General features: G+C 46.3%; 1 protein-coding gene across 1 annotated transcript in view; it reads right to left on the bottom strand.

The window, feature by feature from the left end:
- Nucleotides 1-1,519: 1,519 nt before the first annotated feature.
- Nucleotides 1,520-24,032, bottom strand: part of LOC135808142 (dedicator of cytokinesis protein 11-like) — a 41,752-nt gene continuing 19,239 nt past the window's right edge. Inside the window, exons 28-59 of the mRNA XM_065321287.1 lie at nucleotides 23,715-23,786; nucleotides 23,176-23,286; nucleotides 22,852-22,884; nucleotides 22,231-22,314; nucleotides 21,760-21,847; nucleotides 21,521-21,597; nucleotides 20,820-20,888; nucleotides 19,648-19,882; nucleotides 19,034-19,297; nucleotides 17,711-17,899; nucleotides 16,372-16,498; nucleotides 15,933-15,986; nucleotides 15,390-15,508; nucleotides 14,985-15,112; nucleotides 14,514-14,558; nucleotides 14,051-14,143; nucleotides 13,564-13,620; nucleotides 13,180-13,224; nucleotides 12,694-12,771; nucleotides 11,636-11,749; nucleotides 10,924-11,001; nucleotides 10,045-10,182; nucleotides 9,580-9,637; nucleotides 9,075-9,187; nucleotides 8,618-8,740; nucleotides 6,972-7,085; nucleotides 6,514-6,657; nucleotides 5,803-6,013; nucleotides 4,815-5,005; nucleotides 4,361-4,461; nucleotides 3,337-3,475; nucleotides 1,520-2,607 (exon numbers count right to left, since the gene is read on the bottom strand). Coding sequence (XP_065177359.1) covers nucleotides 2,557-2,607; nucleotides 3,337-3,475; nucleotides 4,361-4,461; nucleotides 4,815-5,005; nucleotides 5,803-6,013; nucleotides 6,514-6,657; nucleotides 6,972-7,085; nucleotides 8,618-8,740; nucleotides 9,075-9,187; nucleotides 9,580-9,637; nucleotides 10,045-10,182; nucleotides 10,924-11,001; nucleotides 11,636-11,749; nucleotides 12,694-12,771; nucleotides 13,180-13,224; nucleotides 13,564-13,620; nucleotides 14,051-14,143; nucleotides 14,514-14,558; nucleotides 14,985-15,112; nucleotides 15,390-15,508; nucleotides 15,933-15,986; nucleotides 16,372-16,498; nucleotides 17,711-17,899; nucleotides 19,034-19,297; nucleotides 19,648-19,882; nucleotides 20,820-20,888; nucleotides 21,521-21,597; nucleotides 21,760-21,847; nucleotides 22,231-22,314; nucleotides 22,852-22,884; nucleotides 23,176-23,286; nucleotides 23,715-23,786 — 3,543 coding nt within the window. The 3' untranslated portion in view covers nucleotides 1,520-2,556. The remainder of the gene's footprint in view (nucleotides 2,608-3,336; nucleotides 3,476-4,360; nucleotides 4,462-4,814; nucleotides 5,006-5,802; nucleotides 6,014-6,513; nucleotides 6,658-6,971; nucleotides 7,086-8,617; nucleotides 8,741-9,074; nucleotides 9,188-9,579; nucleotides 9,638-10,044; nucleotides 10,183-10,923; nucleotides 11,002-11,635; nucleotides 11,750-12,693; nucleotides 12,772-13,179; nucleotides 13,225-13,563; nucleotides 13,621-14,050; nucleotides 14,144-14,513; nucleotides 14,559-14,984; nucleotides 15,113-15,389; nucleotides 15,509-15,932; nucleotides 15,987-16,371; nucleotides 16,499-17,710; nucleotides 17,900-19,033; nucleotides 19,298-19,647; nucleotides 19,883-20,819; nucleotides 20,889-21,520; nucleotides 21,598-21,759; nucleotides 21,848-22,230; nucleotides 22,315-22,851; nucleotides 22,885-23,175; nucleotides 23,287-23,714; nucleotides 23,787-24,032) is intronic.

The following is a 24,032-nucleotide window of genomic DNA, read 5'->3' as shown; positions in this document are numbered from 1 at the left end:
GCTAGTACATGTAAATGTACGCATTGCATGGTGCACGATGCATGATAGATCTACACATCAGTGCAGGACGTGTAGATGTACAATGGTGCATGCACGACACTTGACAAGTCTGAGGACCCCAGGCACATGGGTCGTGCTAGAGTAGCATAGATGTGTGCAGTGTGATACACTGATCAAAATGATATATCACATGTATTATGAAGTGGATATGGTCACGTGACCCACTGAACCTGGATAAGAAGACCAATTGGCTAAAGCGACTGCTTTTTCTTGTCCCTTGAGTGGTCGCCTCAGACAGGTTTTACTGTACAAGTAAATCAATTGGAAAGTACTCAGATGGTCAGCGAAAGGAAAACTTAAATGAAAACAAGGAAAACGGTGGGGCACAAGTTATGCGTTAGAGTCCACAAACTAAACCAGGTTTTGAACAGTCAGACGTGCACAAGGTAGCACCAGACTGACAAGGAGTACTGAGACATTCCACGGCAAGGAAGTGAGCTTGAACACTGCTCGATAGCGCTAACCAACGGCCTTCCAACTACCGGTAATTGCTTAGAAGGTTCATGGATGTTAGTGATAATCAGTACTCATTGTCAGTCTGGTGCTACCTTGTGCACGTCTGACTGTTCAAAACCGGGTTTAGTTGGTGGACTCTAACGCATAACTTGTGCCCCACCGTTTTCCTTGTTTCCGTTTCCATTTAAATCAATTGGAACACAAAAGAGGAGAAAAAAACATAAGGTAAAAGAGCCAACAAAAACATTATCGTTCTGGCAAAGCAGCAGACAACCTGTCCCCACAGAATAACGCGGACAAAATCCTAAAATTATGCGCGCGAAAACAGGCCATTCTACGGTGAATATGTGGGATTATGCAGCAAATATGCGGTATAATGCGGTCATTATGCACGAGTTGTCTGTCGTTAGAAACACGTTTAGCGTACAGTTTCCTACGAGTGTACAACTTTGTCGTACACACTCATGGGTGGATACGACGTAGTACATTTTCAACATCATGACTGTGTTGTTTTCTTGTACATTCCCATGGATAACGCGGGTTTTATGCAAAATTTCTCGAAAACACGGATGAAAGCCAATAATGCGGAAAATTGCGCGTCCGCAGAATCGCGGTATCTTGTGGGGACAGTACAAGCAGCTCCAGTGTGTGTCACTTGAAGTAGTATCTTTCACCACTGATGTCATTCACAAATTTCAAAGTCATGCCGTCATGCAAGCTTTCACAACTGCTGTCATTTACACTTTTGCTTTGTGAGTATAAGTATAGATTTTTGGTTGGAGGAAAGCAAATCAGCACACGAAGCACAGAAGCCATAATTATAATTTTTTCGGTTATAAGGACTTGCTTACTACCTTGTTAATCACCATTGTATTCGACCTGAAGAGTAATGGAATGAAAGGCCTAGTCGAAAAAATTATAGCTTCTGTGCTTCGTGTGCTGATAAATCAGTATCCAGAGTTACTCATTACCGTTTTCTGATGATCGCTTACAGTGCGGGAGACTCGGAGTTTAAACACTTTTTCATCCTCTTTTTATTGTTTGAACTAGCTCTGCCTTTCGGTATTGAGCACTCTGTTGGACAGCCTGGAACATCTCTGTTTTATCATAGTACATGTAAATACATTACTGTATGCAAAGCACAGCAGGGAGCCTAGCTAAAAGCACTACTTGTATTTCTTTAGTGCTCCCTACTGTACCGTCAAGTCTAGGTCATGGATTTTGTAACTAACTTACATAGCGCACCATACACAGTATCCTGGACTAGAAGTGCCATGGAACAAAACATGTAGCGTTCATGCTCGTACTGCTATGCGTGCGCAAAGTGCAGCATGCCAGACAGCACATTCGTCAGCTAAATTGTGAGTGACAGTGCCGGGGATATGTGTAGTGTACATTATCAGAGACACATAATAGCGTGTTATTTCTTCCATGTATCAAGTATCAGGTTTTTGATGGTCATAAAAAAAGGATCAGCAACAACTACTGTCAAAACAGCCAGGTTTCTAGGTATGTGGGTAGTCGCATTTTCAAAGTTGGCAATATTATGATGGTCGTAATCACAAATTAGGAATTCTGTTCACTCACAACGTTACTATACACGAACCTTTGAGGTCGTACGTGATGAATATTGAATCGTGAATGTCACTCTTGCACAAAATCTTCAAGATGATATAGGGAACATTCCATAGATCACAAATGTACCATAATGTGAGACAAGCCGTATTTGAGCTTGCAATCAAAGTTCAACATCAATCTTGATGGTTGTCGATAGCCGGTTGAGGGAAGAGAACAAGAATGAAAACGAGACAGAGATACAAAGACAGAGAGCGTTGCACTGCATGGCCATGACAGGACACTGCCCAGTGCTGACCTGCAGGCTGTGTCGAAGGCCCTTCTTCCGCCATTCACATTGGCCGTGCATCAGTAGGCCAGAGCGCACATACTTGTACTTTGCTCAATGTTCTGCACTCCACTGATAGTAGTAGCATGTCACTACCTGTGCTACAACCGGTTGGGTTACACATGGTCTGTGATGCGTCAGTCGTCCTCTCCGGCTATCGGAAGCACAAAGGACTCTGATGACCGTGCCTGTATGCCACATAACACAGGGGTGCGAGAGGACAAAGACTGGTGTGATACAACACACACCTGTTTCACTGCAGTATTATTTAAATTTGCACGTACTTCATCATTCCTATGTACCTGTGTGTATGCTCTACATGCTCGTCAGAAGTATCACACTTTTGTCCAGTCATCCAAAATTAATAGTCGCGTTGGCGTTGAAAGCTCAATTTTGCCGAATTGCGGCTCAAAAACCCACTTTAATTTGAAAAATCTGGAGTTTGGATGTGCTTCTTGATACATTTTGCCATGGCGTACCTGTCCTAATTCGTGAAATATGACTGGAATTCTTTTTCCCTCTACTGTACTTGGACTTTTCCAGCCTCAAAGGTGGCAAGAAATAATTGTAGAGTCACACACTGCAGGATGTACTGTTGTTTTCACAATATTATGGGAGACATGAAAAAGTTCGGATGCAAGTTTGGGTGAATGGACTACTAGTATACAACTAGTACATGATATCGTACATCCACTACAGGTCTGCTCAGATGACATCAGTGCCTGTTCAGTTGATGAATCAAAATGAAACATCAAGTTCCGTCATTGCCACATGTATACGACCATGCTGTTCCATGTCTGACAGCCCTCGTAGCTTAGCCTGCTTCCCAACATTAATATAGTCACCGCTACATGCATAAACCACCGTCCATCGATGCAGGAACTGCTATCCTTTTAGTGCCATCTAGGTCAACTTACATTTGGATCAATCAGTTCGGCGAGCTCGCGCGTCAGAATGTCGAACTTGCGCATCAGGTCTTCATGATACAATACTTGATCACTTTGTATGATGCGCGAGTTGAGCTCCAGACCAAGCTCACATTGCTTCAGTAGATCCCTGCGCACCACACAAAGTAGTGCAGCGTAGCGGCCGACGAACCACACATATCATGACACATGTATCACTACTCTGCGTTTTGTGTACACGAACACAGAGAGCTACATCGGTATGCCAACAACCCCCCCCCCCCCCCCCACACACACGTCATGTATAATAATTATTCTGTGTTATTGGGTTCATGTTTTACACGGTTGCCAAAGGCATGCAAAGAGGTGTCCACAGCGGGAATACTGAACTTAACCCATTCAGCGCTACTGGGCCTTGCCTATGGTACTCTGCATATTAATGCTAAAAACAGGGCCAATAGCAAGTTCTAAAACTCCAGGGTTCTGGCAACTGGGGTCCTCAAATATTTTGGAAAGGATTGCCAAGACTATCAACCACAGGGTGACAGAATCGATACAGTCCCCAAAAAGAATAGCGCCTCACAATAGGGGACGCAAGTTTGCTCAAATTGCGTGAAATACGCCAAATGCGTGAAATTGCAGCTGAAAGATCGCTGAAAAGAGAAGAAAAAAAGACGCATAGTGTTTCCAAGCGGGATTCGAACCAACGACCTATCGTACAAGAGGCAGGATCATGATCCAACTGACTAACAGTGCTTTTACACACCAGACAGTGCCAGAAATCACTATATATCCCATGACGTCTATAGACGTCATCCCGCGCATGGGGGGCATTTTCAATGACGTCTATAGACGTCATCAGCGTTCAATGGGTTAAACTTCAGTTAGCTGTTCAATGTACCACTAAGGTTCATAAAGGAAGTGTGTTCAGAGTCTGCCCTCTCTATCCTCAACTCTCTCATGACATCAGCGTGCAGTGTGTGCATATTCAAGTAATTCATCGAGCCTGCGATGCGCTATTCACTGCGACACCTACTTGAAAACTGTCCGCAGCGTTGTAATGTGATTCTCCGGATTGCTGGTCAGCTCTGGCTCGGTCAAGAAGGTACGTCCGAACGCCAGTGGACCGGCATTCACCTAGAAATACATAGCATTTCAGAAAAATGCCCAGGGTTACTCAAGAAAAATGCCCAGGGTTACTCAAGTGTTGGTTGTCATGTTTTGTGGTAGTCGAGCTAATATCAACAGTACAGGTGATTGATGACACAATGATGGGTATGGCTAACTAAACCCTATTGCATTGTTGGAATGGACATGTGCCGAAGATGACTACAGCGTACCGCCTTTCTAGCCCACTGACACAGAGTAGCTGGGCTTAGCAAGCACTTGGCAAGCTACTAACTTGACTACTTTCCTCAATGGGAACCTGGACCAAAATACTTGTAGCCTGCTTCCTGGAAATTTCAGAGCAGAACGTTGGCTTTTCTTACCGTGACACTGACCACACCTTGCAGGACTCGTTGCAAGTTGACTTTGTCGGGTGGTGACTGCTGGAGAGCTTCACTGAGTTCAGCCAGCTTCCCAGTCAACGCTTCGATGGCCACTTCGATGGGCGTCAAGTCGAAGTTTTCCTCTTCGACAATGGCAATCCGCTTCTTCACATATGGGAACGTGTTAGCCGCTGTGTAGCAGACCAGTGAGAACGGAGAGATCAGTGAATGTGTACTGGCAGCTGCTAGACATGTACTAGTACTGCATTCGCTGCTCAGTGAGAATTGACCGAACACAGAACCACGCTATTCATTGTCTCCAAGGATTAAACACGGACATGTGGTTGTCAAGTGTTCAGGCATCATCCTCACTCTTGTGTTCTTCAGCGTTCTGGCAAGGTACAATATTCTGATTCGTGCGCTACACACTTTGTCATACATGGCTTTGCACTGCAGCGCATGATGCAATGTAGCGGCGTCTTGGGAGGGGGGGGGGGTGCTGCCAGCTGCTGATCCTGGCCCGTGAACGTGAACAGAAAGTTCTACTGATTACAAGAAGAATCGACGTTGGAAAGCTTTGAGGATTTTGGCTGATATGACTGTGGTAATGGCAGCAGCTTTTATTCTACTTATTGCTATTCTACAGTTTTTCCCTGTGTCGTTCATTTATCTAAGTTCTAGATGATCTGCAAATAACTGGTATGTCTAGTAAGTGCACGTATTTGCAGTGTTCTACGTGTGCTGTTACAGCTACTACAGCTGCGCTCGGTGAAATCCGATTGAAAGCGCTTATTTGGTGCCCTCAACTTGGACCGCCCTGACGCCCTGGAAATGGCACGAACGCGGCTGGACGTACACATGTACAAATGCAATGATGTAATCGGAACCGAACTGGTCCAGGGCGCCAGCTGCTGCTTTGCACTTTGGGTCGGATTTCAGTGAGCTGACTGGTAGTATGCATGCAGGCATTAGCAGTCGGGTCACTCACTCGTCAGAATAGTCTTGTGTATCCACTGCTCGCGGACATCGCCCCGGTTCTTCTCCGTCTTGGTGAATGGTGTCTCGTACACAAAGCGCCGCAGGTTGTTGTTGCGCTCGAACGGCGTCAGTCTCGTCTCAAGCTCGCTGTCGCTGAAGTAGGGCTTGACGAAGGTGATCTGAATGTATGCACGGTCAAGGTCCAGGGCATCCACATCAACCTGTTATAAACCAGCACACAGCCACAGGTGAAGCAATGACCTTTGATACAATGTCACGGAATACTCAACTCTGTGGGTATGGCCTAATACTTGGCGATAACCTGATATACCATGAAATGCCAAGCTGTCGACTGGATCGTTCTATTGACCTGTGTCTAATATGCACATGCCATTACGAATAGGAAAGGAATGGGACGACGTCTTACAATATTGCACCCGTGTGTCATACGCATTGCGGTGCTTGGCTGGTGAGACACACTGCTAGAACATGGGCACAGCTTGTGTATCAGAAGTTGATGAAATTGTGAGTAACGTTAGTGCCTACATTTGTTCTATCTGCCAGCGAATACACCATGGTGATGATGTCCTACACATGGGAGCTGGGCTCTGACAACTGACATTCTCTACGGTCTCCAGGTTACAGTCAGGTCAATTTATTTATTTTATCGTGACACCTGTCTATTGTAATTACTATGTGCTGCAATATCATCCGTTCTCACTTTGCTCGACTCCTTGATGGTGGAGACGTTCTCCGTGCCAAACTTCGTGCCATAGAGCTCCTCGAGGCGCAATGAGATAGCCGCCAGTGGTGTGACCTTGGGCTCCTTGTAAATGTAGTGCAGGCCGTTGTCATTGCCGAATAACTGGTTGATCAATGGCATGTGAAGAGGGGGCAAAGCACAGGTACATCTATTCTTACTTTGAAGCAACAATAACAAAAGCAACAATAACAAAAATTAATGTGATGAAAGTTCATGCCCCAGTGAAAACAACGCTAGCACCTTGGTGGCGCCTCAGATTTGTACGTGTTGAAATACCGGTATGGATTTTGAATCTCTCGGCATACTACAATTGCGTACTAGCAAGCCGCCGATTTAATCGCATGCATACCTCTCCTGAAAGCAAACTATGAATAATGATGTTAGCAATGAATACATTAAATCTTCAATGGGCTCACCTCGCCAAAGAACGCAACTCGGTAGTACGTTCCCAGCAGCCGCCTCTTCGTCTTCTCTACCTGCACGACCTTTGCACACGCCGCAGACAGGGTGCTGAAGGAGCTGGCGAGGGCCTGAGCGCACCAGTGGAAGTGGACACAACACCACAAAAACACCACAATCATGATGAGGTTGCACTCATGACGGTGGTGGTAACTACCAAAATAGTACCCAGCATATGAGAAGCGCAGAGTCAGAGCACGGCGAGGGAATGAAATAGTACCCAGCATATGAGAAGCGCAGAGTCAGAGCACGACGAGGGAATGAAATAGTACCCAGCATGTGAGAAGCGCAGAGTCAGAGCACGACGAGGGAATGAAATAGTACCCAGCATGTGAGAAGCGCAGAGTCAGAGCACGACGAGGGAATGAAATAGTACCCAGCATGTGAGAAGCGCAGAGTCAGAGCACGGCGAGGGAATGAAATAGTACCCAGCATGTGAGAAGCGCAGAGTCAGAGCACGACGAGGGAATGAAATAGTACCCAGCATGTGAGAAGCGCAGAGTCAGAGCACGACGAGGGAATGAAATAGTACCCAGCATGTGAGAAGCGCAGAGTCAGAGCACGACGAGGGAATGAAATAGTACCCAGCATGTGAGAAGCGCAGAGTCAGAGCACGGCGAGGGAATGAAATAGTACCCAGCATGTGAGAAGCGCAGAGTCAGAGCACGACGAGGGAATGAAATAGTACCCAGCATGTGAGAAGCGCAGAGTCAGAGCACGACGAGGGAATGAAATAGTACCCAGCATGTGAGAAGCGCAGAGTCAGAGCACGGCGAGGGAATGAAATAGTACCCAGCATGTGAGAAGCGCAGAGTCAGAGCACGACGAGGGAATGCTGCAAGCTGATCATGTGACAGGTGGTTGCTTTCACAGAATCTCTAAGTTACCATGATGTCTAAGTTCAGAACATTATTTGATGTAGTCGTCCAATGTGAGGGCACTGCACTCACACCAATTGCACATTCTTACTTACTTACTTACTTACTTACACAAGCCCATTGCTGAAGCGATGATCGCGAACAAGCAACTTGTGCTTGGGATGCCACTATTCAACAGCTTGCAAGGCTGATGAATTGACCGCCACTAATTTGAACCTGGTCTACACCCGGCAGAGAGCTTATTCCGATTGTACATTCTTCTGGACTACTGCCAGTGCCACCCCTATCTATATCCATAACCCAAACAATAGTCAATACTGTTGTGATGCACAGGAACAGGCACATTTTTCTTGCTATACACTATCATCATGTGAACACTACACCGCTAGACCGAGTACTGTATAAGCAGAAAAATTCGTCTGGAATTTAATTTCGTCTTTTTCGTCCAAGGAGCTTTTGGACTAAATTAAATGTAGGCCTAATGTCGATTTGCCCAGCTTTTCTATACACTCTTATGATCCATGGACGAAATTTTCAACCGGACGAACTCCTTTTCTTTGGAGTTGGACGAAATTATCGACCGACGAAATTTTCTGCCTCTACAGTATTACATAATACTAGTACATGTACAAGGATGTAGCACCTGGCCTCTAGCTGTCCAGGGTGTACAAGTATTACAGCTTGGGGTGCGTACTGTTGGCTTTGAAGTCGCATGGATGCCTCACCTCATACTGTCTTCTCTTGTCGTAGTACGGCTGCAGTAGCTTGAACACGTCCACCATCACCTCATAGCGCTCAGCTTTCTCCAGCCAGAAGAGTGCCTCCTCCAGAACACTGATGTAGTCATCCTGCAATGGTCACAGTGAGAGAAATAGTCGCTGTTAATGAGGAAACGGTTGCTTTTATCATGTGTACTGTAATTCTCTGGACACCCAGCCATTAAAAACCTTGGCACCTCTCATCAGCGGAGCAAGTGACCATACCATGGCTCATTTTGTGACTAAAAATACAATTGTAAAGCGCCCGGTATTATGTGGCGCTTGACAGAATACACAAAACATTGCACTCTAGCTCTTTCGACTTCATTTTCCAGGCTTTTCTGCAGTTGTGTGTATGGAATTATGTTCTGGCTCATTGCAAGGCAACTGTTTCGAATTCAGACTAGCTGACGCTCCGACTAACCTCCGTGTAGATATTGATGGTGGGATCAACCAGATCTTCCTTCATGGCGCACTCCTCCTTTGTGACATTTGATGTGATGGCTGCAAAGTCACCTGCTCCAGACGCATGCTCACCTGCACCAAGCAAACACGAAAGTGGAGCACATGCAACGTGTCCTTTATGTTTCGAGCATTCTGGTACATGATCATGCGGCACGGTTGAAATTCATTTTGGAGTACGGTCAGACCTCGCTTAACCACACACATCCGTTTTCCACAAAAATATCCGAATAGGCGAGGGAACCGGATAACCGAACACCGGTTATGTTGGATGCATCACGTATGCTGTGAATCTGTAACCAGCTATTTTCTTCTGGACGGCGAGGGGTCCGGATAAAACATGCGAGCACACATGTACAAACACACACACACACACACACACACACACACACACACACACACACTCACTCACACTCTCTCTCTCTCTCAGTTCAGAGCGGTACATGGCTTCACATCACACTGCTTACCTTTGAACTTCAAGTACTCGGCAATGATACCAGCAACGTGAATACTGCAGTGAGCAGCCTATGGACATGGATAGATGAGAGTATAAAAGGAAACATGAATCAGTAGATCTCAGAGAGGCACATCTAATGTACACAACACACACACGTTGTATTCCTGTTTAACCATCCGGAGTACAACAGCCGCGGGCAGCTCCGAGGTTCATGCTCAGTTCAAACATCAAGCAACTCTCTGATCAGTCACACCAGTACATTTTCGTGTACCGATCAAATACTTACTGATTGTTTTCTACGGGACGGAATGGCTCAATGTCCTCGCTTATGACGGGTGTGGCAGTTTGAGAAGTTTTTTGTGGTGCATATTGATTGTCGTCTGTTCCACACTGACTGATACTTAGAAGACTGAATAGTCTGATCTTTCTCACATGGCGTATGCTCAATCATTAATTAGTCCTGGCCTTGGCTCACCTCGGAAAAGTTGCCGTAGCTCTCATGCAGCTTTGCCATGCTCTGCAGCCAGGTGTGGCGCAGCTGAGCGGCATTGCTGTAGCTCTTAGCCAGGATGTACTGCTGCTCAACAAGTACCTCCGCATCATCTTTGTGTTTCTACATGTACAGAAGAGTACAGAGTGATACAGAATGCAGACATGGCGGAGAAGAGGACAAGACATGGCGGAGAAGAGGACAAGACATGGCGGAGAAGAGGACAAGACATGGCGGAGAAGAGGACAGGAATTCCCCTCCAACTTGCAAGTCAAAACAACTGCTTCCCGTAAGTCAAAGTCATGGGAACTCCACAATCCAGGGAGGGTCTCCATAGCCAAATATTGGTCCCCCATTTTTACAGTACATCTACTGGAGTAGGTTATTACTAGTGCTAGTAAAACGTGTGCAGGGTAGTGCAGGGTAGGTAGGTAGGTAGTGCAGGGTAGGTAGGTAGGTAGGTAGGTAGGTAGTGCAGGGTAGGTAGGTAGGTAGTGCAGGGTAGCAAGCAGAAGAATTCAGAATGGAATTTGATGTACCCGGGTTAATTTAAATCTTTACTCCGAAGGTAATGTATAGTGCTGCAATGTCCATGGATCGGTGGAATGCATTCAACTGGTCTTTGTAAGGTAGCTATGAGAAAGCATCTCATTCTGGACGGAGAATGTGACTTAGAAGTGTAAAACGTCGTATATACTGCATCGCCATGGTCCACGGCATTGTTAGCTTAACACACATGCATGCACGTACGCACACACATACACTGCCTCAGCATTGGTCCGCAGCAGGAGTTGGATATTTGACGGCTAATCGCCCAACCCCATAGGGATTGTTCAGTTTTGTTCTCGGCAACCAATACCGTACCTTCATCTCATTAGTGGCATGTAAGACATTTCTGAGTCGTGCTGTCAAGTCCTTCACTTCAGTAGGAAACTGTTGAGACTGCAGATAAAGCAATACACACAGATCGTTCATATCTTCAGATCACAAGATCTCACGAGATCTCACGAGATCTCACGAGATCTCACAGGATCTCACAGGATCTCACGAGATCTCACAGGATCTCACGAGATCTCACGAGATCTCACGAGATCTCACGGGATCTCACGGGATCTCACGGGATCTCACGGGATCTCACGGGATCTCACGGGATCTCACGGGATCTCACGGGATCTCACAAGATCTCACAAGATCTCACAAGATCTCACAAGATCTCACAAGATCTCTCTCTCTCTCTCTCTCTCTCTCTCTCTCTCTCTCTCTCTCTCTCTCTCTCTCTCTCTCTCTCTCTCTCTCTCTCTCTCTCTCTCTCTCTCTCTCTCTCTCTCTCTCTCTCTCTCTCTCTCTCTCTCTCTCTCTCTCTCTCTGTTTCTCTCACGCATGCACGTACGCACACACACACACATACATGTATTTCTATAGAAATTCTTCTCCTGTGATAAGTGAATGCACAGTATCAGTGAAATGGCACAGCACGAGAGTTACGCAAGATCTTGGAAAGTGGTCAACACACACTCCTGTGTGGACTGAGTGGTCACGGTTGACAAAATGGCCGGCGTCTTGTTTTTAAACCTACCGTACTCTTGTCTCTCGTTGCAAATGACTCAATGGAGTTGATAGAGCGACGTAGATAGTCCTGACCTGTAGCTAAGTGACCGTCAGCAATAATCTGAGAGAGTGCCACGATGGACTGAGAGAAACACCAAGTGGACAGAAGAATACTTACGACATACGACTATTCACTAGTTTGAATGAAAGATGCAAATGGGGAAAGTCTGAAGGATAAATTTACTGTCGCCACCAGGACTCGGACCAGAGACCTTCGCTTGAGGCCAGCGATCCTCTAACCACTCAGCTATGGTGTAGCTGTCATCCCAGCAGAGACCGTTCAACATTTTCTTCAGACTTCTTTTTGATAATGTACAAATATTCTGGGCATTCAGTGGCCGACGTGGACCACACACGCACGTTTTTCTACATGTATTTCAATAAGCCTTTTGCGCGTTGTACAGATGCACGAAATCCCGTAGAATCCCGTAGAACCTAATGGGTGTTGAATGTGCAGGACCCTATTGTGTTTTCTGCTATTTCCACTAAGAAATGGGGCCTGAAGGTATGTCAAACGAAAACCTTTTCTGACAAAGACCTAGCCAGTCATTAGTTCTAACCAAAGTGAAGAAGCTGGAAAAGAGGTTGTTTGCCATTAATTATGAGGCTAAAATTGGTCAAATGCGCATGCATAGCACACAATGAACACCCAATCGGTTCTGTACACACCTACGTCCTAGTACTGAACTTCATACATCTGTACAACGCGCAAAAGGCTTATCCCTCAACTGTGCAGTGCACAGACGTAAAACCGGGGTCAAAGGGGAAATGGAGGAGGGATGTGGGATACTGGCACTGGTGTATAAATAATATCATAAGGCATGATGAAGTCTTCGTTGAAACACATCAAATTGTCACTGGTCTTTCCATCAAAAGCAGATGCATGTACTCTTGTTTGCTGAACCCATATAAGGTATACCAGTACTTCAAAGTAGAAACTGCCAATTGTTCACCAACTACTCCTCCACTACCAATGCCCACTGCATGAAGTCAACCGAAGCCGCACATCACAGTGATTCTGCTTACCTGTAGGTGAACGCGCAGGAACGATCCCTCGACGAATTCAAAACTGCATCTCATCAGGAGGTAGAAGACGACGCATGCCTGCAGAGCAAAAACATTGGATAAACACATTAAAGATGGCGGCATGCATTATAATGCTTACTGGTATCCAAATGCACTGTTAGGTGTCAATAACAGGGAAAGCTCATATCACACGTAGGCAGGGAAGGAGCAAAGTAATTTTAACAATCTACACGTAATTTTCATGATTATTTCTTACACTGATATCATGTGTTGGTCTGTCCTCAAAAACTTCAAACAACTCCAACCACTCTGCTGAAGTTTGACTGGCCAAAGAATACACTTGCTGTGTAGCATGGCTTAATAATACAAGAACCCAACCAAATCCAATGGCCAATGGTACAATATCAAATTCTTTGTTTGATCAACGTGCCAGTACCCAGTTGCATCGTGCCCGGACAACAGTCGCAACGTATACACACAACGTACCTCCATTCGAATCGGTCGGACACAAGAGTTGCATTTCATCAGGATCTAAAAAGCAGAGAAGAATGAAGTAAGCTCAAGTTCACACAAATTGTTGTAAGTTTCCATCAAAGTAGCACATCATAACCCAACCTATAGCTGCAGACAGGCAGCGCTATCAGTGCTCCACTGTGCAGGACCACATGTTCTTCTAGCTGCCATCACAACTGAGCATTTAACTGACATGACTGCAGTAACCAAAGGACAACGCTTCTTGCTCCACGCTCAGGGCCATGCCAATGAAATGCAACCAACACAGTGAACTCTCCAAATGGCTGCACAGACGCTTTGTGGAAGGACAGAGTGTGAGACTGCACAATGTGATTTTTTATTCCGCAGCAACCTTACCTGATAGCAGAGCTCCGCGCAGTACTCCTGACTGCCTTGGAATAATGCTGGTGAGAACTGTATGTAACACATGCAATCACATGCAATCACACCACCACTATCATGCGTGTATGTAGATATCCGTGATCCAATGTTAATTACCTCAGTCAAGACAAACGCACTCTGCGTAACTCTAGATGAAATTATAAAAGATCACGTAACAAGCAAATAGCCTTTCTCTTGTGATTGTTCAAAATGATGTGAATGACTGCAATGCATGTACGCACATACAACCACGCACGTACACACACACATACACACACACACACATGCACACACGTGCATACACACATACATACTACCACCACCACATGGCCCTTTACCAAGCCATCAGTGGACTTATTCCACAGCCAAGTCCACTGCATGCATGTCTTTGCACAGTGAGTATAAGGTGCACATAGCGTGTTGACTGGAAGCTGCAGCATACATGTTTCTTGTATCTGTTTACCTTGTGAATGAAGGCACGCAGTGATGCAAAGATGTGCATCAAAGACACTTGTGACTGGTTGACTTCGAGTAGTGTTATCACAATACTGAATATCTGCATGGAGAACAGGAATAGAGAGGGGGGGGGGGGAGAGAGAGAGAGAGATAGAGGGAGAGAGAGATAGAGGGAGGGAGAGAAAGAAAGAAAGAAAGAAAGAAAAAGAGAGAGAGAGAGTGTGATAGAGAAAGAGAGATAGAGAGATAGAGAGGGAGAGAGAGGGGGGGGGGATGAGGAGGAGGATGAGGAGGAGGAGAGAGGAGATGAAGTATAACGCAAAGTGTCACGATGCAGGTACTAGTAGTGCCATGCCAACTTGTCTGGTATGGCAAACAGCCTGTGGAGGATTTTTCAATTTATCCAACTTGTGTGGATGCATGGGCAAAGTTTGTCGTTTGTCCAGTGGCTAGCCAGCCTGATCACTCACCCGCTTCATGAGAGGATTATCACCGGTGTTTTCTTCCAGCCTTTCCTGCAATTGCAACAATGCCAACACACCACCACAATAACATGTTGCATTGACACGTGGAATCACTTGCACATGTAGGTCATCTGGCCTCCTTTTCTTAGTAGGATAGGTCTGCTGAAGACACGACTGAATTACCTCTGAGCACGATGAGCGGTTTCCATTCCAACTACACTGTAACAAATATCGTAGCTCACAAGAAAATCATACGGCTAAATAGGGTCAATGCAGTCATATCCAACTGAACTATGTCCAAAAGTCAGAAACTCTATTATTGCAAGGATTTTTGTGACAGTCTTGCACTACTCACATGCACACATACAAATAAACATATACACACATCTAGCAGAAGTAATATGAATATCAAGAGTGCCATATCGAGCATTCTACGCGTCGTACGAGTGCCTTTACCTCCGGTCACTTTTCGCTTACCCTAAACTTTGCGATGAAGAGCTCCACCTGGTCTAGTACAACCAGTGTCACTTCCGTTCCCATGCTAGCCTCCAGCTTGACTCTGGACTCCTGAGTTTGAGTCGATGAACCACTTGTTGTAACCGGTGCTGGACATTGGTTAATGGAAATAAACAAAATGGTTGCAATATCTCACTACTACTACTACTACGGGCGTTTCACACAGGAAGCTGCTGTGAGGCACTGTATCTGTGCTCGGGTATTGGACGGGTGGCTACCACCAAACACAGACCATGATTGGAACAAGCGTTAGCGGTTGACTACGGGACCAATATTATAATGCTGGGGTTTGTTTGCCTTCGATCCACAAATGTCACCTAGTGTACATGTTATGCATGTGATGGGAAATCCCCTGGCAGTACTAACTGGTTGAGGCAATTATCCTTGTTCGGAGTGCAGACGAAAGGCTGACGGAAGCAGGCCGTGCTGTGTTGGTTGGCGAGTAGGTTTGCTCCAGTTGCGACTTCATCATGTTGAAGCGAGATCTAGTCAAGACCAAGACAACACAAACAAACCGTGTTTATCCCAAATACCTTAGCCATACATAGACATGTGTCTTCTCCGTTCTTGTGCAGTCATGTACATGTAGGTTGGTTCTCTTCATGTTACTGTGACACACATATCGGATGTTGATGGCCTCGCTCGCTTCTCTCCCCTCTCCTCTCACCCTAGCTATTCAGCACAAGCAAAGCTGTGGATGCAGCATACTGCTGCTACACTTCAACGCAGGAATGCTTATAATATTAGTAATACTGGTTCCTACGCTATGCGCATAGAGTGAACTGGGCATGCACACACAACACGTGCGTATCTGAGCAGGTTCAAAATTGCCGACCTTGCTGCCAGTTTAATTTTCTGGGGGGAGGGGGGGGGGGGGAGTGGCAGAGTGCAGATCATGAATTTACTTACGACTTTGCCAGGATGGCTACCTTGCCAGAATACTGGAACACTTGCAGGCTGGTTCTGAATAGAAGAGGAATCAGGCACACATAAGAAAATGAAGAACTATAATGCAGAAAAGCTGCGCAGCATGAACTCCAACACAGTGGTAGCACAGTATTTGAAATCGTATTGGACAACACCATACAATAGCAGACGCAACTAAAAAATACTCGTTGCAGTCCCATTAGTAGAATGATCACCTCAGCGGTGGAATATGCTTCAAATTTATGAATATTCTTGTTGCCTCCTACGTTGTGTTTAGTACTAGCCAGCACGGTGCTACTATCCCCGCATTAAAATGCCCTAATCCCTAAATTTTATTAGATTATATCAGCAAACCACAGGGTCAACACATTTGGTGGTAGTCACACATTTCTGGGAGTTTCAACGGTTCTTGAGAGCTCACCTTAGGGCATCAAAGTAGGCAAGAAGGTGAAGAAGACTGGAGGACAATGACCTGCTCTCTCCTTCCTTCCAGAGGTGTGACTGTCGGTCACGCTCCAAGCACTGGCGCCACCACTGCACCAGGTTATCTGCAAAACAAAAGCACATCAGTGTTTTCCAGATGAGAGCCGAACCTTCAGGTGTGCGACATTCAGAAGTAAAACCATATTGAAGTGAACTCCACTGAAGCTGTGATAATTGCAAGACAGTACCATTTAGGTGCTTTGTTCTGTGTGTATGATTCCCAGATTTTACTGCGGTTAACCAGCTTTTGACCCTAAAAACCTGAACATTACTCGAAATTACCCTGCGAACAGTGCCAACGTTAGATTCTAAAACTAGATGTAGTTGGACCCAATTCTATAATAGTACAGCCACAAATCTCATTGTTAGTGATTTGCAGCACACATCACTACCATGCCAGTATGTGACTGTAGCACACATCACTACCATGCCAGTATGTGACTGTAGCACACATCACTACCATGCCAGTATGTGACTGTAGCACACATCACTACCATGCCAGTATGTGACTGTAGCACACATCACTACCATGCCAGTATGTGACTGTAGCACACATCACTACCATGCCAGTATGTGACTGTAGCACACATCACTACCATGCCAGTATGTGACTGTAGCACACATCACTACCATGCCAGTATGTGACTGTAGCACACATCACTACCATGCCAGTATGTGACTGTAGCACACATCACTACCATGCCAGTATGTGACTGTAGCACACATCACTACCATGCCAGTATGTGACTGTAGCACACATCACTACCATGCCAGTATGTGACTGTAGCACACATCACTACCATGCCAGTATGTGACTGTAGCACACATCACTACCATGCCAGTATGTGACTGTAGCACACATCACTACCATGCCAGTATGTGACTGTAGCACACATCACTACCATGCCAGTATGTGACTGTAGCACACATCACTACCATGCCAGTATGTGACTGTAGCACACATCACTACCATGCCAGTATGTGACTGTAGCACACATCACTACCATGCCAGTATGTGACTGTAGCACACATCACTACCATGCCAGTATGTGACTGTGAAGTACATGTACAGTAATACCTGTGACTAACGACCACCCCTTGATGCCAGAGAAAGCGGTCTTTAGTGGCAGGTGGTCCTTAGTTAGAGGTTTGCATCGCACAACCATATACGAATGTGAGACCGTCCGTGCCTGGCAAAGTGGTCTGTAGTACCAGGCTGGTCGCTAGTCACAGTGGTCTTTAGTTACAGGTTGTGCTATATATGTATGTTAACTGACCTTTCTTCAGGTCGCGCACAATGAACAGGAAACATGAGATCATGGCGCGCGTCTCTTTGAAGCTCAGCTTGTCGCGCATGAAGAAGGTAGTGCCACTATCGGGAAGATCAGCGATCGGGTGGAGAGATGTCGACGTTGATTGTCGTGCGAGTTCTGCCTCAGGTGATGGGGAGGTTGCTGGCCTGATATCTGCACAGCAAGATGATATAGAGAGGGGTCATGTGTGCCAGAAAACGCTTATCCACGGCTCCAGTATGCTACAGACAGTACATGCTCTCACTGTGCACATGTCTTGCTGGATAATCGGACCTGCCCATATTCGGGAATGTTCTGCACAACTGCTGAGCTCCATATAATCAGGCAGGTGGAGAACCACTGAAACCGGTCATTCGCAATATGAACTTCAGCTTCATTGCAAAGAATGAAGGGGTTACACTGCACCTGTCCACGGGATGCAATACGTACATGTGCCCTCAGTCAAATGGCAATACCAACACACTAATCAGTCACTGAGCAGAAGTATACTGAATAGTCCGTATTTCCTGGAGCGTAAAGCCGCACTTTAACTGAATACTAATTCACGCAAAAAAGTCGGTGCGGCTTATACTGCGATGGTCAAATTAATAATAATAATAATATTCGCGGGATCCGCGTCGGCATCGCTTGAATGTTCGTTCAGAAACACACAAACTAGCCTTCGCATCCGCAGGCCACCACTATGCCTGTTAACCTTAGTGGCGAATGCAGACCTCACAAGTGAGTCAGGGGAGAGGAGGTTAGTCTCTCAACCAATCGGGCGTGTAACGGCCCATAACCCTGTGAACTGCATCCTTGTTATTCTCACTCCGAGCTGTGAGTACCCAATTGACCGTGGGTGTCGGCGCAGTTCAACACGCGTAAAAAGTCTTTTTACACGCTCCCTGCCACCAGCGCGGGTCTTGAACTCGGGACCTCATGATTTGCAGGCAGGCCTGCAAACCAATCGGCCATATGCGTTGGTCAAATTAACGGTGGTTAATGGGGTAGCAGATGTCTGTATTTCGTGACAAAAAAAATCAAATCTAGGTACGGCTTATGCTCCAGTGTGGCTTATGCCCCAGTGTGGCTTATGCCCCAGTGTGGCTTATGCCCCAGTGTGGCTTATACTCCAGTGTGGCTTGTACTTAAGCCGAGACCTCAGGTCGGCGGAGATGCTCCAGTTTCACCACCACACACCACAGTTGGGTCTGCAACCACCTCTATCATGCAGTATTCTGTTCTCGAGGTTCGTGGTTTCTCGTAAAAAAAAAAAACTCCGGAAAATACGGTACAATGTTGAATTACCTCCGACAGCAGGCACGAATGTCAGACTGCGAATTCTCGCCTTCTCCTTCTTTTCCACCATGCCCTCTGCTGCCGCTTCACTGCCATGCCTTGCGGTTTGCAGTGGCACCACACTGCTGGCTGATGTCCGTGACATGCTCTGCCTTGTATCCGCGTCTGTCCGCATTGCTGCAGAAGTACTGACGGAAGAAGAGAGTTCGGCCTTTGGGCCTTCTGAGAAAGCAGACGACTTGCGACGCTGGGCAAACGAGGTGCTTTGCCGCTCTAGAATATGATAACCCGAGAGGAAAACACAGCATGGATTCCAAAGAAAATAACGAAGACATGAAAGACAGCGACTGGCAAAGCAAAGCATCAGGTTGCACTACAGAGGGATGACTTTTGACCGGTTCATAGCATGTCTTGCAGCAAGGTTGTCTGGGGCGTGTGTGTGTATTGCAGGGGGGTACACTTTGGATACCGAACATGTAATACTGTCTGCCCAAGAGCCACTTGGAATGCATTGCTGGACTATGCCCCTGCCCCTAGTGGAAGACAAGGAGAGATTATGAATCAGATTGCTCTGCATTGGACATATACTGTCTTGTAAATTTGTGTCAACTTTGCCCGAGTACCTCCTGTGTTGGATGCTGAAGACACGGCAGATGAGTCGCCTGTCTCTCTGGGTCCTGAGCCATGGAAAGAGGCCATGGCAGCCAGGGAAGAAGCTGATGTGCTGGCTTGCATCACTGTGGTGGATGTTGTGGCCACCATTAGCTCGGCTATGGCGTTGATGTTGATGCGTGAGGTGTTTTCCAGCACGGTCAGCAGGAAGCTGCGGTAGAGCTCTGCAATTCTCTGCCTACATTCCTGGTAACGAGAAGTTACAGTGAAAACAAAACAGGGCAGCACTATTGTGATTTTTACCACAGGGGCTTCCAGAGTAATGGTAACGTCATCTTGGATCTCATTCTTGATATTTGTTTCAAAGCCTTGGTTGGGTGGGGTACTTTCATCCTTTTTCTTTCTTTTCTGTTCTACCAATAACGTCATTCCACCTCCACTGTTCTACCAGTAGTGTGAAATCAATTTTGAGTTGTAGGTGTACCTAGCATCATCCTGGAAGTAATAAATCTCTCTTTCCACCCCCCCCCCCCCACCCCTCTCTCTTCTCTCTCTCTCTCTCTCTCTCTCTCTCTCTCTCTCTCTCTCTCTCTCTCCCTCTCTCTCTCTCTCTCCCTCTCCCTCTCCCTCTCCCTCTCCCTCTCCCTCTCCCTCTCCCTCTCCCTCTCCCTCTCTCTCTCCCTCTCCCTCTCCTCTCCCTCTCCCTCTCCCTCTCCCTCTCCCTCTCTCCCTCTCCCTCTCCCTCTCCCTCTCCCTCTCCCTCTCCCTCTCCCTCTCCCTCTCCCTCTCCTCTCCCTCTCCCTCTCCCTCTCCCTCTCTCTCTCTCTCCTCTCTCCCTCTCTCTCTCTCTCTCTCTCTCTCTCTCTCTCTCTCTCTCTCTCTCTCTCTCTCTCTCTCTCTCTCTCTCTCTCTCTCTCTCTCTCTCTCTCTCTCTCTCTCTCTCTCTCTCTCTCTCTCTCTCTCTCTCTCTCTCTCTCTCTCTCTTCTCTCTCTCTCTCTCTCTCTCTCTCTCTCCTCTCTCTCTCTCTCTCTCTCTCTCTCTCTCTCTCTCTCTCTCTCTCTCTCTCTCTCTCTCTCTCTCTCTCTCTCTCTCTCTCTCTCTCTCTCTCTCTCTCTCTGTCTGTCTCCTCTCTCTCTCTCACCCAGTTTGCTGTAGCGTGGGTCAAGATCATGCTTAGCCAGCAAGTCCTGCAAAAGGCCAAGTGCAGCCCCGTCTGATCTCACTTGGGTCGTTTCGCAGTGATGTCGCAACCTGAAACACACACACACACACGCACGCAGCACCCACGCACAGACACATCATTCAGAGACATCAGTGTGTGTAGACCACCAGACTTTCGATGTGGTCGTTATCACAGGACCGAATTGTCATCCTGGCACACGATGGAAGGCTGAGATGGACGAGTGGCTGCATGTATCAATAGACATGGTTAGCATTTTTACCGTTCACCCTAATTTCGACAGTCGGCCTGCACCTTTTTGTGTGTGCGTACAAGACCTGATACGCATTTCCGTTTCTGACACAACGATCGGCTTGCAACGTCATCCTAGTTGGAATCTTACCGTTTCGTTCTCCTGGTGAACAGAGCCTTCTATCGTTGAAGCGATACCAAACCGACGGTATTTTGGGTGCTGGGTATGAGTACTGTTGGAGGCAGCATAAACGCTAAAATGCTAACCATATCTAATGCGTCTGTTGTAGACCAGATATTTACTGGCCCCAAATTGTCTTCACCCGTTGTTTCTTGTACGTGCATGAATGGAGAGTGAAAATCCACTGGGCACAGAATGCGTTTGCTGATCCTTTCAGCTGAGGAAGACGAAGAATTTCCACGAGCGTATAACTCTCCCTCTGTGGTACCAGTAATCAGGTCTCCGTCTTACCTCTGTCAGAACAAGGGCAACAAGGAAGTGTCGCTTGCCGAATTCCGTGCTCAACGTTAAGTCACAGGAATCCTCCGCTACAGACAAGTACATGCAAAGAGAAACATACCATGACAGAGTCAGTGGATACAGCTGTTAGTGCACTATACATGTACAGCCCTGTATGATAATTATTGTGAACACTTCTGTACTCCAGAATACTGAGCAACCATCAACGACTCGCTGCGCATGCATCGTACCTTCATCCATTTTTGGCATGTTGATTGGCATGAAGTGCTCATGGGAACACAGAGTCCTTAGCAGCGTAAACTTGAGGTTGTAGCGTGTCTGAGGAGTGCACAGGAAAATAGCAGCACAGTCATACACCTGCTGGATGTACAGCGTGTGCAATACTATACACATGTGCCCCGGTGCAAACATCAACTGGCAAATGGGGGATGGTCCTGTTTGCAGCATGTTGAAACTTGGGAGTCATACCAGGAAACGTGAATGCTTAGTTTCTTTCACAGAAGATAGATTGTGGCTACGTAGTGAGCCCAAATCCGATCCGGAGTATTCACATAGTCGTGACTTGTTATAATAGTGCTGTATGGACTATGGCAGTTAAAGCGACTATTGGGCTTCAAGTACTCTCCATGCATATCCTTGTACTGTTACATCTGAAAAGCATATGAAACAGCATGCAGTCCTATCGGACACACTACCCGTACCGTAGCGTCACCAGCCTTGAAGACCGATAGCGCCGTGCTGACCATCTTGAACACATGGCCTCGATCCATGACTGACAAACAATCCTATGACACAGGCAATGTAGTGAGAGCGGCGAAGCAGGCAACGTGTGAGGTAAAATATACAATATTAAAAACTATGGTACTAGGTCCAAATATCCGTGTACGGCTTAACGACACAAGGCCGGTGATGCTACCAAGCAAAACTGCTAGCTTCACCATAGAAAATTGATGTTTTGATGGCACCAATCAAATGAGAAATTCCTTGAACACCGGCTTGGCCCAGTAGAAGGCAATCCCTTATCTTCTATGAATTCCATGCTCGTAAATGCCCATAACATTGTTCATAACATTGTTCATAACATTGTTCATAACATTGTTCATAACATTGTTCATAACATTGTTCATAACATTGTTCATAACATTGTTCATAACATTGTTTATAACATTGTTCATAACATTGTTCATAACATTGTTCATAACATTGTTCATAACATTGTTCATAACATTGTTCATAACATTGTTGATCATTGGGTAAGTGTTTACGTCTTAGACTTTGCTTTGGCTAACTCTAAAGAGACCGGCGGCATGTCCAGCCCATACCTTCAAGAAGTTGCCAACGCTGGTGACAGCCGCCTGCGACAAGAAAGACACCATCCAAACATACAATACTAATTGAAGCCTACACATAGTGGATTGATAAAGCCAAACGACCTTATGGTGTCACCCAGGGTAAATCTGAACCGTCTCCCTACTATAGTTCATTGAAGCAGCACGCCAAGGGTATGACAGACAGGCGTGTATAATTGGAAGGTTCTCAATCCTCATGCCATCAGCAAAGGAGCACAATCTGCCATGGGCCAACACCCACTCTCTGTAGTGAATAGGACCACACCATTTTCATAACCGCCGTAGCATTCACGGTACCTTAGTCTGTTTGACGAAGCTATCCAGTTTGACAATGTTCTCCATCACAATGAGAATAAGATCGTTCAGGATGTCCAGGAACTTCTCCGGGAATCTTGACAAGCGAGGCCGCTGAAGCGGAAAGAAAACACAAGGCAGTACGTACGCAGATGCAGTCAAGCTGATCTTTCCTCAAATGATGGAGCAGTCTAATGAGCTTCTGTTCCGTTTCCTGCTGCTGTAGCTGATGCCCCGGGGTTGTGGCTAGGTGTGAGTGTATGCATGGGGTGTGCTTTTGTGAGGCAACGTAAAAGCAATGTCTTTATGCTCGGTCATGACTAACTGTTGCTTTGAATATAGACTAGTCCAGTGGTAGCACTGTACCATGTGAGTCACAAAAGCATAGAATGAAGTAGAAAGACCGCATTATTACCACCTGCTACCCACCGCCATGATCTACCATTCTATACGCAAACTGGACAAAGCTGCACAGTAATCAGTAATCAGTAATCAGTAAGAAGTAAGAAGTAGTAAGTAAACAGTAAACAGTAAGCTGTTACCTTGATTTGGTCAGTATAGTGAAGGTACTGTGCCATACTCTTGCTGATGATGTCCAGTAGAAACCATAGGTTCTGGGTATGCACAGATGAACAGTGCAACACATCACAGTCATCATCACAGTGAGTCGCTATTGTGCAGCACACCCAGGTCAGTGTTGCACATGCATATACAATAATGACAAGAGTGAGCCCTGCACAGCACTGTGCAGAGTGACATAAAGTAGAGCATTGCACAGAGTACACACAAGGCAAAAACCGGAGCATTCCTCAGTATTGCCGGCAAAGAACAGCAGTGAACATTCATTGTTGTAAGTCTTT

Source organism: Sycon ciliatum, chromosome 2 (genome assembly GCF_964019385.1).
Source record: "Sycon ciliatum chromosome 2, ocSycCili1.1, whole genome shotgun sequence".
NCBI classification, from domain to species: Eukaryota; Metazoa; Porifera; class Calcarea; order Leucosolenida; family Sycettidae; genus Sycon; species Sycon ciliatum.
The sequence above is the reverse complement of the archived record's forward strand: the minus strand, read 5'-3'. Positions and strand labels throughout refer to the sequence as shown.